General features: G+C 44.7%; 1 protein-coding gene across 2 annotated transcripts in view; it reads left to right on the top strand.

Moving 5' to 3' along the window:
- Positions 1-16,183, top strand: part of LOC139416117 (focadhesin) — a 66,718-nt gene that overhangs the window by 22,819 nt on the left and 27,716 nt on the right. Inside the window, exons 6-16 of one of the 2 annotated variants that reach the window (XM_071164417.1) lie at positions 271-372; positions 665-908; positions 1,087-1,287; positions 1,825-1,912; positions 2,210-2,403; positions 2,688-2,948; positions 8,161-8,265; positions 8,606-8,707; positions 12,764-12,891; positions 13,327-13,453; positions 15,968-16,102. In XM_071164417.1, coding sequence (XP_071020518.1) covers positions 271-372; positions 665-908; positions 1,087-1,287; positions 1,825-1,912; positions 2,210-2,403; positions 2,688-2,948; positions 8,161-8,265; positions 8,606-8,707; positions 12,764-12,891; positions 13,327-13,453; positions 15,968-16,102 — 1,687 coding nt within the window. The remainder of the gene's footprint in view (positions 1-270; positions 373-664; positions 909-1,086; positions 1,288-1,824; positions 1,913-2,209; positions 2,404-2,687; positions 2,949-8,160; positions 8,266-8,605; positions 8,708-12,763; positions 12,892-13,326; positions 13,454-15,967; positions 16,103-16,183) is intronic. The other variant, XM_071164418.1, reaches the window with a different exon arrangement.

Raw genomic sequence — 16,183 nt, 5'->3', positions numbered from 1 at the left:
CCCAGACATATGGGCTTATAAGACACTATGGTTGCGTCCCATATGCCACCCTATTATCGACATAGTGAACTTCATCTGACCAGGGCCCATAGTGTTCTGGTCAAAAGTAGTGAACCACATAAGGAATAGGTTGCCGCTTTGGGACGCACACTAATTTTACTGATTTATTTACAGCGTGTGAGCAAACAACTCATCTTCACACATCCATAGAGATTGCATACCTACCAGTAGCCCAAAGCAAAACCAAACAAATAAATTCATATGTTACAGGAGCAGCCCCCATCCATACATCATCGTCTTGGAGAACCGTCCTGACTGCTGGCCCGTTCTGCTGCTGGAGATTGACGACTTCATCCAGCAAGCCGCTGACAGGTTAGCTAAAGGGGTTTCTTCCCTGGCCAGCCCCGGGAACGAACTAGAGGTGAGGCCGAACTGCTCGGCCTTCAAACATGTCCAAGTCATCTGGTCGTTCAGCTGGAGCGTCCTCCATAACTCATGACATGACTGTCAGCTAGTTCACCTGTTTGATTTGTGTTCTTCTTCGAGGTGTGATATTATCTACTTTTAAATATGCTTTACAGTTACATTTTACTACATGGACGTGCAAGTGTGTGTTTAACACAGATTTCTCCTGTGTGTGTGTGCATGCATATAACACGTGTAGGGGTGAGTCTGTGTACGTGACCATGTTGGCCCCCTTCCTGCGCTACCTGTACTGTGAGCCCCAGCGGCTGCCAGAGTACGCTCTGCTCAGACACAGCCTCCTCAGGGTCCTACTGCCCCCCCAGCCGGGGGATCACAACCAAGAAAAGAAGAAAGACCAGGAAACTGAAGAGGACCCGGGACAGAGCCCTGTGGTATGCAACAGCCTGGTTCGCTGTCTCTACGAGCTAGTTCCTCACATGCAGGTGAGACGAGATTGATTTTCCTTTTTGTTTCTTTGAGGAAACACACTATTTACAGTATAGACATGAACCTGTGAACCCACTATAGCATAGCACAACACAGCACATGTGAAAGACACAACACAACATAGCAGGTATGGTATGATCATTGACGCAGCCTGTGTTATGTCTCCATCTTCAGGTGGACAGTGTGGAGGCAGTGTTGGAGCTGCGGGGCCTCATGGAGGCCATGATCCCGGCTCTGGAGGTGGCCGACTGGGGGAGTGAGAGGGCCCAGCTGGCCCTGCAGCTGCTGTGTGCCTGTCAGCTAAGTCTGAAGCTTAGCGGAGACTGCCGACCACTACTCCAACTACTGCACCAGCTCCTCCCCACCCGCACAGAGGTGAGCCAGCCGGGCAAGCCAAAATAGTTTAAAATGATCTCGTTCATCTGCACAGATCAGTAAACAGTTTGTGTGGGTTCTAATGAGATCAGCCTCTTGCTTCACGCTCTTTCAGACGTTGCCGCTGTTTATGGTTATGTTATATTTCTGAGAAGGAAGAACCCCCAGCAAACCGTTTCCCCACAGACAGACACAAAGCACAGCAGCTCTTTAGCTTGTTTGTCTGCTTGTGGTTTGTTAGGATTCTGTCGACAGCTCCCGCTCAATGTATCCAGATCCGCCTCGCGGTGCGATCCTAATCTCCTCAAAGCATTGGTTTGGGTGCACATACAGCTCCAAAGATTCCTCCGGGGGTCGAAGACTGAGAGGGAATCTTTGGAGCTCAGTGTGCTGCGCTTACGATCCCTGCGTTTTCAAGACCCCTCGGGGTTGGGATGTGTGTGTTTGTGTTGGGGGGGGTAGGAGGGGGTTGTCAGTTTGTATTCTCACTTCCTCGAAAGTGCGTGCGTGTGACTGTGCATGTGTGTGTTTTTCCAGGAGTTCCCTGTGGAGGACATGATGGTGGGCTTGGCTCTGCTCCTTCTCGAGGCCTCAGCGTCCCAGCAGACCGGGCTGCTTACACTGGGTATCAACTCTCTCTCAGCTTCCTCTCCTTACACAGACTGGTCCCTCTCTCTTCTCCTCTAAAATCACCTCCCTTGCTCTTTCCTTTTGCCTCTTTCTCTACTACTCTCACCTGTCTCACTCTTCCACACTCTTTCCCTCCCCCACACTTGCCTCTCTTTTCTCTACCTTCCCTACATGCACCTCTCTCTGTCTCTCTCCACTATTCTTGCCTCTGGCTATCTACACACTCACCTCTCCCTCTCTCCCCATCCCTACACCCCAACTCTCTTAATGATCATATCTTTACCCCCTGCAGCCCTAAGTCTGGCCCCCCCAGAGTGTGAGCGACCCCCCTGGGGTACCCCGGTGCTGGTGCTGCCTCTCCTGCAGGTCCTCTCCTGCTCATCCCTCATGGAGCCCCTGACGGACTCCCGCACACACACACGCAACCAGAGCCTGGCCCAGAGCCTCCTACAGAATGCGCAGAGAGAGTCCTCCAAGCCTGCTGAGGTAAACAAATGCACTTCTTAGGGTTAATTTCTATAAAGGCATACTCACAAAAAAACTTGAAGCGGGATTTACCTCCAGATTGGCCTTTATTTATGACGTGCGTGAGAGGAGCAATGATTAATGCCAAGCAATGAAATATGCCAAGTTAACATACTGTGTGTCATACTGTAAATATTATGCCCTGCATTCTTGTTAGCATATGGTCTTTATACCCATAGTTCTGCCAACCCCCCTCCAACCCTCATCTCCCCCTTATCCCCACTCTCTTTCCTACTCTTTACCAGAAGGTGTCCCAGTTAGCCTTACCCCTCAGCCCGTGGTCCAGTGAGTTGCTGGTGGCCACCCAGGTCCTACGCCAGGTGACAGGGGACCCGGTGGCGGCTAGCGAGTGGCTCTTGGCGGTGACCTCGGCCCTGCCCCTGAGCCAGCGCGTCCCGTCTCCCCTCACCCTTACCGTGGCTCACCTGGTGGTCACCGGTCAGCAGGACGTCTGCAGACTGGCCCTGAAAACCGCAGCTGCCATCGCCCAGGCAGACCCCGCACAGGTAGCTACTGGAAACCGCATGCTGAAGCCACATTTGATTAAAGTTAATGTTGACCACATGCAGGACCCACATTCATATATAACTGTAAGTTATATAAAGTTCAACTCTAGGAATTACAGAACTGTCATACTTTTTTGGGGTGAACAATAGTTTTTATTGAATCACTTAAAGATGCGTTAAAAGGTTTTGTATAATTTCAGCCAGTAGTTCACGAGCCAAAACGGGTCCCCGAAAATTGTGCACAACGTCATCCTGCAAAAAAATACAAAAATGTTGCGAATATCTTGTTCAGAACGGTAAACGGGGGCAAATCGCTTTGAAACTGAAAACAAAAATGTGCATTCTTATTCCCTGTTTCACTCTGTTCCAAACAATTTCTCCCTACTGAACACAACCCTGTTTGTTGCTATCACTACAGTGCATATGGAAAGTATTCAGACCCTTTGCTATGAGATTTGAAATTGAGCTCCGGTGCATCCTGTTTCCATTGATTATCCTTGAGATGTTTCTACAACTTGATTGGAGTCGACCTGTGGTAAATTCAATTGATTGGACATGATTTGGGAAGGCACACACCGGTCTATTAAGCTCCCACAGTTGACAGTGCATGTCAGAGCAAAAACCAAGCCATGAGGTTGAAGAAATTGTCCGTAGAGCTCTGAGACAGGATTGGGTTGAGGAACAGATCTGGGGAATGGTACCGAACAATTTCTGCAGCATTGAAGGTCCCCAAGAAGAAAGTGGCCATCATCATTCTTAAATGTAAGACGTTTGGAACCACCAACACTCTTCCTACAGCTGGCCACCCAGCCAAACTGAGCAACCGGGGGAGAAGGGCCTTGGTCAGTAAGGTGACCAATCAGGCCTTTATGGTAGAGTCGCCAGACGGAAGCCAGTCCTCACTAAAAGGCACATGACAGCCCACTTGGAGTTTGCCAAAAGGTACCTAAAGGACTCTCAGACCATGAGAAACAAGATTCTCTGGTCTGATGAAACCAATATAGAACTCTATAGCCTGAATGCCAAGCGTAACGTTTGGAGGAAGCCAGGCACTGCTCTTCACCTGGCAATACCATCCCTCCGGCTTAAGCATGGTGGTGGTAGCTTCATGTGGCAGGGATTGAGACTAATCAGGATCGAGGGAAAGATGAACGGAACAAAGTACAGAGATCCTTAATTGAAACCTGCTCTAGAGGTTCACCTTCCAACGGGACAATGACCCTAAACACACAGCCAAGACAACATAGGAGTGCCTTCGGGACAAGTCTCTGAATGTCCTTGAGTGGTCCAGCCAGATCCCTGGACTTGAACCCGATCGAACATCTCTGGAGAGACCTGAAAATAGCTGTGCAGCGACATTCCCCATCCAATCAGACAGAACTTGAGAGGAACTACAGAGAGGAATGGGAAAAACTACCCAAATACAGATGTGCCAAGCTTGTAGCGTCATACCAAAGAAGACTCGAGGCTGCCAAAGGTGCTTCAACAAAGTACTGAGTAAAGGGTCTCAGTACTTATGTAAATGCGAAATTTCAGTTTTTATTTGCAATACTTTTGCAAACCTTTCTAAAAACCTGTTTTTGCTTTGTCATTATGGGGTATTGTGTGTAGATTGATGAGGGGAAAATAAAACGATTGAATCCATTTTAGAATAAGGCGTAACGTAACAAAATGTGGAAAAAGTGAAGGGGTTCAAATACTTTCCGGATGCACTATATACCACCGGTTGAAAGGCAAAGGATTAAAACCGTCAGACACTGTGACCCCGGAGGACCATCACCTGCTATAGACAATAAAGAAATGTCACATTGTATATCACCCTTATTTGCAGCGCTCATTAGATGGCTTAGTGCACACCTTGTGATTCTGTAATTGCTCCCTGAGCGCCTGTTGTTCTGCTAGTTAAGTGGGGAGCAGTAAGTTATTGGTGCCTTTTATACCCATGGTATTTCCTTGTACCCGTGTGTGTGTGTGTGTGTGTGTGTGTGTGTGTGTGTGTGTGTGTGTGTGTGTGTGTGTGTGTGTGTGTGTGTGTGTGTGTGTGTGTGTGTGTGTGTGTGTGTGTGTGTACAGTATGAGGCATGTTTGTGTCGTTACAGTGTGTGTGTGTCGACACCCCATATACAGTTTTTATGGGCTGATTAATTTCTCCTTTACACCATTGGCTTGTGGGCTAATTCCCCCCCCCGACCTCTATGTCTCTCAGTAACTAGGAGGCTAAATCACAACACCACCACTGCGGCTGCCGCAGCCTGCAGGCACTAGGGTGCTGCAAACACAAGATTTACAAGCCACAAATAGAAACACGCTAGGCTACTATCTACAGTATAATTCATGTTTTCTACTTACGGTCTTGTCACTACAATGCTAACTTGTAGAGTCTTCAGGCACTGCAGTGCAACAACGGCAGGAAGGACCTAGTCTTTAACCAAGAAGAACAGACAACACAATTACCAACACAATAATCAACCATTCAATCACCATCTAAACTCTGTACACTCAATGCACTGTTGTAAAGATCTGTGGCTGTTTCAAGCTTCTCAGAGTTGGAGTGCTGATCTAGGATCAGGTTCCCCCTGTTTAAGTAATCTTACTGACTGAAATGTGAAAGGCAAAACTGATCCTACTCTAGTAGTTTGACACCATATGGCCCCAGATTTTTACAACCGTGCATTTAATGTAATTGCAGAGGTGGTTGGTTATTGTATTGGGGAACACAGGTGGCCGTTCCCTCGAAAAGGCACACAAAAAAAACGGGAAGGGAGAGAACCCCCCCCCATGATAAGCCATGCAGATGTTGGGGTTGCTAGGCAACAGGGCAAGGTGTGGGCGAACGGGGAGCGATAAGCGCGTTATGCTAATGGAGGCATAGCAGTGGCAGAGGCGTCGCCGACAGGGGACTGAGGGTCAGAGAAGGACACCTTTCTCTCAGTCTTTTACTCCCGGAAGGAAGGAAGGAAGGAAGGAAGGAAGGAAGGAAGGAAGGAAGGTATGGAGTAGTGGCTTTAACCTCTGCTCTGACACGACCGTTTGGGGCGCCCATTGGGGCATTTCAGAGGATTCCCTCAAAATGTAATTGGATTTTTAAGAACTGAAAATAGCTCTTTCACGGCGCACTTAACTTAAGTCCCTGGCCTTTGAAGCTAACGTTTTTGGATGAAACCAATTGCACACAATTTCAACCCAAACCAGGGGGCAACAGAGTTAGGTGGAGACATGGAAACGTATAGTAGTGATGAAAGTAGAGAATGGTAGGCACACTGACAGTGACGCGGAATTCTATCAATCCAATGCATCCAATGTTTGCGCTAACTGGTAAGTGACATTCCTGATCTCACCATGGAGTCTATAAGATCATGGATACTGGCCAAATCATGAATGGTCCAAGAGAGGGAGGCCTGCTATCCATGTGGAGGGGCCAGACGCTACGTCCCTGTTATTGGGGGCGGGGGGGGGCGCAGGGAGTTAATCCCGCGCCGTCTCAGTTTACACTGTTGGGGGTAGGAAGGGCTATATGATTTTAGGAGGGAACCACTGAGCATTCCTATTCCGGAGGTTGTTATTAAGCCTTACAGTGCCTTTAGAAAGAATTCATACCTGTTGACTTATTCCACGTTTTGTAGTGTTACAACCTGAATTCAAAATGAAGAGAAAAAAAGGTAAAACCTCACCCATCTATCTACACATAATACCCCATAATAATATAGTGAAAACATGTTTTTAGAAATTCTTGCTAATTTGTTGAAAATGAAATACTAAAATATCTTATTTGCATAGGTATTCACATCCCTGAGTCAATACCTTGTTAGAAGCAGCTTTGGCAGTGGTTACAGTTGTCATTATTTCTGGGTAAGTCTTTAAGAGCTTTCCACTCCTGGATTGTGCAACATTTGCCAATTTTTTTATTTTCGAAATTATTTAAGCTCTGTGAAATTCGTTCACTGTCTTCTTGGTAAACAACTCCAGTGTAGATTTGGCCTTGTGTTTTAGGTTATTGTCCTTCTGAAAGGTAACTTCATCTCTGAAAGGTAACTTCATTCAGCAGACTGAACAAGGTTTTTCTCTAGGATTTTGCATGGGCTTAGCTTAATTTATGTTTTATCCAGAAAAACTCCCCAGTCCTTAAAGATGACAAGCATACCCATAACATGATGCAGCCACCACTATGCTTGAAAATATGGAGAGTGGTACTCAGTAATGTGTTGAAGGCACTGCATCTATACCTTATGTACTTAACGCAAGAACACAAGGCTGTTCCACTTACTTGCGTAGTAAAAACAAGCAAACAAATGCAGCATATTTTTGCCTGTGTACCTATCTGGCCACAGTTTTCTATTTGGCCAATGGGCCTGCTGTTTGGCACCCCTTCACTATACTGTTGGCTGTATATTGGACATGTGTGCATTACCTAATTTGTCCTTATTGCTTTCTATAATAACAGATTCATTTTCTCTCAGTTCCCTTTCCATATTCTCTAGTCTTGGCCTGGGATGATGATGATGATACCTCCACTAGAACTGACACTAATTTGGCTGGGGTTGTCTGTTTGTTCTGCCCCCAAGGCTCTATATGTTTGTCAGGGTTTGTGGGAGAGAGAGGAAGCGTACTTAGGTGTCTTGGAATGGCAAAAGCCTCCGGGACAAGACTCTGCTTTTGTACAACAGTGTGTCAGCTGTGGGGGGTTGGAAAGAAGGAAGGCGAGAGAGTGGGAGTGAAAAGCGAGAGACAGAAGTAAGTTATTAAGAAAGGAAGAAATTAAGGAATGAGGAGCTCCTTGAGAGCGGGGGAGGGAGTGGGGGGAACACCAGCGCAGGAACGCGACTTTCAAAGTTCAAAGCCCGACGATTCCTTTGCCTCTTCCTTGCGCTGTGTGGCGACGGGGGTGGCGGTGGTGGGTGAGATGGATCGGTTGTGACAGTGTGCAGCTTAGCGCGGCCTGTAATGATGTGGGTGAGAAGAACTCGGGCAAGAATGTAGAATATTACCCCCCCCCTTACTCCCACACTCCCCTATACAAGAAGAAAAGTGTTTCAAGTAAACATGCTTCAACTAGTGTGCCCCCGTCTATCCTGTCCGTCTGTCCGTCTGTCACTCACTCACTTTCTCTCTTTCCCACCCCCTCTTTCTCTCTCTCTCCCTCCCTCTCTTTCTCTCTCCCCCCTCCCCTCTCCCCCCTCCCTGTCTTTCCCTCCCTCGCTCTCTCTCTCTGCAGGTCCCATCCCTTCTTCATGTTCTGTTGTTTAAGCTGGGGAAGGAGTGTGACCCAGACTTGTCCCACGCTGTGCTGTACTCGCTGCCAAACTTTGGGACCCACAAGGTACTTACTGCACTGCACACGGCTGGCCTGTTTGAAAGGCTGAGTCATATCCCCAAACAGTGGAAAAATGCTATACTTTTAGCTGCTATAACTAGTAGTAGGAGTCTCAACGTCAAAGGACAGTGCTCAGTTTTAGAGAAGACTTTGCATCTCATTGCCTCACATTGATTATGGTCAAGATAGACTTAACGCAAAGCCTTCCAAGAAAGCTTCCTGTGTACCAATTTATGCATGAGTGTCATTGAATAGTGTATTGGCTCAAACTTAACATCATACTTTATGTTGACGTGTGTCTGTGTGTGTGGCTTCCCCTCTCTGACATGTGTTGTGTGGTTGTCAGTTGTGTCTTCCCCAGGTGCTTCACACTCTCCAGATGCTGGGCAGCGCCCCCAAGCTGAGGGCCGTGGCACTGCGCCTCATGACCGCTCTGTGGGAGAAACAGGTTAGTGATGGGAGAGCAATAGTCTAAGTCATACTTTTTTTATTTGAATATATACATACAGTGCATTTGGAAAGTATTCAGGCCCATTGACTTTTTCCACATTTTGTTACATTAAAGCCTTATTCTAAAAATGGATTGCCTTTAAAAAAAATCCTCATCAATTTACACACAAGACCCAATAATGACAAAGCAAAAATACCATATTTACGTAAGTATTCAGACCCTTTGCTATAAGATTTGAAATTGAGCTCAGGTGCATCTTTTCCATTGATCATCCTTGATGTTTCTACATGTCCACCTGTGGATTGGACATGATTTGGAAAGGCACACACCTGGGGCGTAGGTTCACCTTCCAACAGGACAACGATCCTAAGCACGTAGTCAAGACAAAGCAGGAGTGTCTTCTGGACAAGACTCTGAATGTTCTCGAGTGGCCCAGTCAGGGCCCAGACTTGAACCCGAGAAGAATGGGAGAAACTCCTCAAATACAGATGTGCCAAGCTTGTAGCGTCATACCCAAGAAGACTCGAGGCTGTAATCACTGCCAAAGGTTTTCAAAAACCTGTTTTTGCTTTGTCATTATCGGATATTGTGTGTAGATTGATGAGGAATTATTTATTTTTTTAGTCGATTTTAGAATAAGGCTGCAACGTAACAAAATATGGTAAAAGTCAGGGGTCTGAATACTTTCTGAGTGGCCTGTATGTACATATCTATGTGTGTGTGTGTGTGTGCACAGTTGAAGTCAGAGGTTTACATACACCTTAGCCAAGTACATTTAAACTCAGTTTTTCACAATTCCTGACATTTAATCCTAGTAACAAATCCCTGTCTTAGGTCAGTTAGGATCACTACTTCATTTTAAGAATGTGAAATGTCAGAATAATAGTAGAGTGATTTATTTCAGTTTTTATTTCTTTCATCACATTCCTAGTGGGTCAGAAGTTTACATACACTCAATTAGAATTTGGTAGCATTGCCTTTAAATTGTTTAACTTGGTCAAACGTTTTGGGTGGTCTTCCACAAGCTTCCCACAATAAGTTGGGTGAATTTTGGCCCATTCCTCCTGACAGAGCTGGTATAACGGAGTCAGGCCTCCTTGCTCGCACACGCTTTTTCAGTTCTGCCCACAAATGTTCTATAGGATTCAGGTCAGGGCTTTCTGATGGCCACTCCAATACCTTGACTTTGTTGTCCTTAAGCCATTTTGCCACAACTTTGGAAGTATGCTTGTGGTCATTGTCCATTTGGAAGACCCATTTGCGACCAAGCTTTAACCTCTAACCTCTCTGGGATATGTGGAACACTAGCGTCAGGGGAAAATGCAGAGCGACAAATAAATTACTATAAAAATCAAACTTTCATTAAATCACACATGCAAGATAGCAAATTAAAGCTACACTTGTTGTGAATCCAGCCAACATGTCAGATTTCAAAAAGGCTTTTCGGCGAAAGCAAACGATGCTATTATCTGAGGAAAGCACTTCCGTAAACAAAGAGACAGGCGCGACACAAAACGCAGAAATAAAAATATAATTCATGCCTTACCTTTGACAAGCTTCTTTTGTTGGCACTCCAATATGTCCCATAAACATCACAAATGGTCCTTTTGTTCGATTAATTCTGTCGATATATATCCAAAATGTCAATTTATTTGGCACGTTTGATCCAGAAAAACACTGGTTCCAACTTGCGCAACGTGACTACAAAATATCTCAAAAGTTACCTGTAAACTTTGCCAAAACATTTCAAACTACTTTTGTAATACAACTTTAGGTATTTTTTTACGTAAATAATCGATAAAATTGAAGACGGGATGATCTGTGTTCAATACAGGAGGAAAACAAACTGTAGCTAGCTTTCTGGTCACGCTCCTCTATGTAACAGTACACTTCAAGTGACCCTCGTTCAAGATGGCCGTACTTCTTCATTACACAAAGGAAAAACCTCAACCAATTTCTAAAGATTGTTGACATCCAGTGGAAGCGATAGGAACTGCAATAAGGTCCCTTAGAAATCTGTATTCCCAATGAAAACTCATTGAAAAGAGTGTGACCTCAAAAAAAACAATCTGAATGGTTTGTCCTCGGGTTTCACCTGCTAAATAAGTTCTCTTATACTCACAGACATGATTCAAACCGTTTTAGAAACGTCAGGGTGTTTTCTATCCAAATCTGCTAATAATATGCATATCTTATCTTCTGGGGATGAGTAGCAGGCAGTTGAATTTGGGCATGCATTTCATCCGGACGTGAAAATACTGCCCCCTGTCACCAAGAAGTTAACTTCCTGACTGATGTCTTGAGATGTTGCTTCAATATATCCACATAGTTTTCCATCCTCGGGATGCCATCTATATTGTGAAGTGCACCAGTCCCTCCTGCAGCAAAGCACCCCCGAAAATGATGCTGCCACCCCCGTGCTTCACGGTTGGGATGAGGTTCTTCGGCTTGCAAGCATCCACCTTTTCCTCCAAACATAACGATGGCCAAACAGTTCTATTTTTGTTTCATCAGACCAGAGGACATTTCTCCACAATGTACGATCTTTGTCCCCATGTGCAGTTGCAAGCCGTAGTCTGGCTTTTTAATGGCGGTTTTGGAGCCATGGCTTCTTTCTTTCTGAGGGACTTGTTTTACTGTGGATATAGATACTTTTGTACCTGTTTCCTCCAGTGTCTTCACAAGGTCCTTTGCATTGATTTGCACTTTTCGCACCAAAGTACGTTCATCTCTAGGAGACAGAACGCGTCTCCTTCCTGAGCGGTATGACGGCTACATGGTCCCATGGTGTTTATACTTGCATACTATTGTACAGACACTTGGAAATTGCTCCCAATTTCCAAATGGGGGTCTACAATTTTTTTTCGGAGGTCTTGGCTGATTTCTTTTGACTTTCCAATGATGTCAAGCGAAGAGGCACTGAGTTTGAATGTAAGCCTTGAAATACATCCACAGGTACACCTCCAATTGACTCAAATTATGTCAAATTATGTCAATTAGCCTATCAGAAGCTTCTAAAGCCATTAAATCATTTTCTGGAATTTTCCAAGCTGTTTAAAGGCGCAGTCAACTTAGTGTATGTAAACTTTTGTCCCACTGGAACTGTGATACAGTGAATTATTAGTAAAATACTCTGTCGAAACAATTGTTGGAAAAATGACAAACTATAGTTTGTTAACAAGTAATTTGTGAAGTGGTTGAAAAACAAGTTTTAATAACTCCAACCTAAGTGTATGTAAACTGTATGTACTGAACAAAAATATAAACGCAACATGTAAAGTGTTGGTCCCGTGTTTTATGAGCTGTGTTTTATGAGCGGAAATGAAAGATCCCAGAAAATGTCCATACGCACAAAAGCTTATTCCTCTCAAATTTGGTGGACAAATTTCTTTACATCCCTGTAAGTGAGCATTTCTCTTTTGCCAAGACAATCCATCCACCTGACATGTGTGGCGTATCAAGAATATCATTAAAGCCCGGTTTTATTGCTTCTTTAATCATAACAACAGTTTTCATTGCGAAAGGGTTTTCTAATGATCAATTAGCCTTTTAAAATTATAAACCTGGATTAGCTAACACTACGTGCCATTGGAACACAGGAGTGATGGTTGCTGATAATGGGCCACTGTACACCTATGTAGATATTCCATAAAAAATCAGCCGTTTCCAGCTACAATAGTCATTTACAACATTAACAATGTCAACACTGTATTGCTGATCAATTTAATGTTATTTTAATGGGCAAAAAATGTGCTTTTCTTTCAAAAACAAGGTCTAAGTGACCCTAAACTTTTGAACGGTAGTGTAGATATATAGATGTGTATATCTATTCAATATAAAGTTGTATTACGTTTTCTTGTTTTTCAGATCACAAAGAAAACACAATACTTTTTTACATCCAAATAACAATACAATATATGATGCCAGCTGATTGTACACACTGCACTTTCAGAAGGGTGTTTAATTTGCAATGCGTTGTTTCCCAGGTGGCGGGAGTTGACACATTGGCAGTCTTGGTTTCGGATTAAGTGTCTCTGTCTCTCTTGGCTGTAGGACCGTGTGTACCCTGACCTCCAGAGGCTGATCTCCCAGTTCGAGAAGTCTGTGCTCCTGGGGAAGGAGGCCCAGTGGGAACAGATTCTAGCCAGGGCTGCCTGTGTCAGAGACATTTGCAGAGAGAGGTGGGCTCCAACACTCCCCTGAGACTTATACGGTCTGTCCTCTTAGGGTTCTTCCTAAGCCCCTCGCTTTCTCTATACCAAGTGTGTCCAACCCTCCTCCTGGGGAGCTACTGGCTGTGCAGTCTTTTGCTCCGTCCCTGCTCTAACATACCTGATTCAACTGACCAGCTGCTCATCGGGACCTAGATTAGCTGAATAAGTTGTGTTGGAGCAGGGCTGGCGCAAAAGCCTGCTCACTCAGTAGCACTCCGGGTGGAGGGTTGGCCACCCCGGCCCTATGCCCTCTACCCTTCCACACTTCTTCTGCACCTTACACCCTTCGATCCATATTAGATATGCGCTTCTTTTGAAAGTTTCAGACCTACATAAGTGCCTTGGCGGTAAGGATTTTGAATTCGCTTCCAGAAAGAGGTTTTAATGACTCATCTGTCCCAGGCCCTACCAGCACGGAGGGGACATGCTGGCTGCCATCACACACACTCTGGCCCAGTGTTCCAGACCAGACCAGGCCGCCCCTGCTGCCTTGGCCCTGCAAGGTCTACACGAGCTTTGCCGCACCGAGGTGAGAGTACACATGCGTGCCCGGGTTTCTGTTAGCCGGTAATTGCTGGCTTAATGGCTGGATATTTTTTTTAAACAGCAAATTAAAAAAATTGTGGTCTGACAAATTGACCAGGAGAAAAACCAGCATGCTATCAACGCGTCACCCACCACTTTACAATGTGAGCGTGAGGCAGTATGCATTTTGAAAACATACTTAGTTGTTTGACACCTGAATGTTTTACTTCATGTTATGAGGCATGTCTTCACATTCTTGAAAATCCGACCATGGAAAGATGGAGGCAATTATTTCATAACCTCATAGGGGGCACGTGAGTTTCAAGTTTGGGGAAGCATACAATTTATCCTACCATTTCTACCAATCTGCCTGTCAGTTAGGGTTTTCATATAAGTGTTTTTGTGGATCAGTTTCATTTCAATAATGTTTTTGTTTCTCAAAATTGTTGTCATGTGGAAATCATACACATCTTTAGTTAAAATAATACAAATATTAAAGTTTATTTTCAACTAATGCGAGAGCACCAGCCTCTGCCATATGGACACATTACCGTAATCATTGGCTGCGAAATATCATAAATGAGCGCATGGAACTCAGAGATGACCAATGCAGCCGTTGGCCTATAACCTCCATTGTCAACCAATTCAAAATAGATAAAGCTGACAAATAAAAACAGTAGAAAATATAGCCTACTGATAAAATTTATGGTTCTTTCAATCACATTCATCTCTCTACTTTGCCTGTCTGCCTCCCTTATCTGTCTTGACTTTTGCTAGTGAAGTGCAAAATTCTATCAAATCCTCACTGGATTCTGCCCAAAGCTGTAGCTAGCAAACCTGCAACATTGTATCAACTAGCCTCTTCTGGGCTCTCAGAGTTTCCCCCAGCGAGCTCAGGAAAAACAGCTGTTTTTGCACAAGAGAAAGGTAGGCTATTTTATGACGTTTCCACTGGATATATGGGATGATCCGATTCTGATATTTTGCTCTTTCACATGGAGGCTTGGTGATTACCGAGGGGTAGATTGTTTGAGGCTATCATTCGCAATGGATGTTAAAAAAAAATGACTTTGTTGACTTAAGCTGAGCTTCTCAGTAATTTATTAGTGGTGGTTGTGGTGACTAAGACAATCAGAAAGCAAACATCCCCAAATGGGCACTCCTACAAGGTAGGCCCGTTGTGTGCGTGCTGAGGCAGGCGTGCTCCCTTATCATTAACAAGACAGGAGAGACCAGACCCACGCTCATTGCTCACATGGAGCACTCCAAACAATTTAGACAATGGAAAAATAAATGATAATTATAAAATAAAACCCAAACTTGTTTCTCACAAGTGTAGCAGGTTGTGAACTCTACAAATGACAGTTCCACTCCGAGAATGAGAATGCAAAAATAACTGTAGGCCTAATAATATAAATGCGTTTAACATAAATGAATGTAACCAAATGACGGGGATTAACAGTACATTTACTATTGGTGACAGATGTAATGGGGAATTGCTTAAAAACAAACAGTCAAAGGGAAATAAATTCACATAGAACAATGAATGCGCAAGTATTGGTGGGAGACAGCGGAGTGGATTCTGGAGATTTGAGCACATACATTTTGGAGAGCGAGACACACCTACAGGTTATCTTTGCCACACACCCCGCTTCCTGTCTCATTGTTTAAAATTATACTCAAGGCGCATTCTCTTCACACACTTTAGATGCTTCTCACTGACCGCAGCAGCTCAATAATCAGCTAGGCCTTTTGCCACACAGCTGCCTATGAAGGACTTCCTCAGATGCCATTTCACACCTGTTCTATTGGTTTTCAGATCAACTTTCTTTCACCCTCTTTCTCATTTTCGAATGGAGATCTGTCATATACCTCTCGCATCAGGTGTGCTGTTTACATTTGTCATTTAGCCGACGCTCTTATCCAGAGCGACTTACAGTTAGTGCATTTATCTCTAAAATAGCTAGGTGGGACAACCACATATCACAGGCGTAGAAAGGACATTTTTCCTCAACGTAGCTGTCAGATTCAGAGCTAGAAAGGGGGTTTCGCTGGTGGGGTTACGGGGGTCAAGTGCAAGTGCTGATTAAGTGTTTATTTTCCCCATTTTTCCTGTGAATTGCATTTTGGCAACTGTTTGAAAAGGATGTTTTATTGCCTGCTTCATTACAGGAGTTGCATGTTTTGTTAAGATTCTGAACACAGTGAGTGAACGCCCTAAAGCATATCTGTCCGGTAAATTTCTCAAATGGCTGGTAAATTAAGATATTCCCGTCGCGTTGTCCGGCACCACATTTGCCTAACGGAAACCCTGACACACACACAGACACACACGCATGCACACACACACACACGCATGCACACACACACGCACTGCCACTAAATTTTCCTAAGATGTCCGAATACTGAATATGAATACTGCCTTACTTGGTATGTGCTTGTTACAATAAGCATAATTCAATAAACCCCCTAAGATAACGATGTCTTCAGGTGGTAAACGTTGATGATGTTTTTCCAGGTGGTGGATGTGGGCTCCACATGGACAGCCTTGGGCCCTAAGCTGAGCTGTGACTCTAGACCTCTGGTGGTCAAGGCCATAGCAGAGCTCCTGGCTCTGCTGCCACAGCTCACTGTCAAGACAGAGGAGTACGAGGTACACCACCTGTCTTCCAAATCTGTGGACTATGCATAACACACCTGGGGCCCATATTTTAACAATGGCAATTTTAACACG

Source organism: Oncorhynchus clarkii, chromosome 9 (assembly GCF_045791955.1).
Source record: "Oncorhynchus clarkii lewisi isolate Uvic-CL-2024 chromosome 9, UVic_Ocla_1.0, whole genome shotgun sequence".
NCBI lineage: Eukaryota > Metazoa > Chordata > Actinopteri > Salmoniformes > Salmonidae > Oncorhynchus > Oncorhynchus clarkii.
Note: the sequence above shows the minus strand (reverse complement) of the source record. Positions and strands in the feature narration are given on the sequence as shown.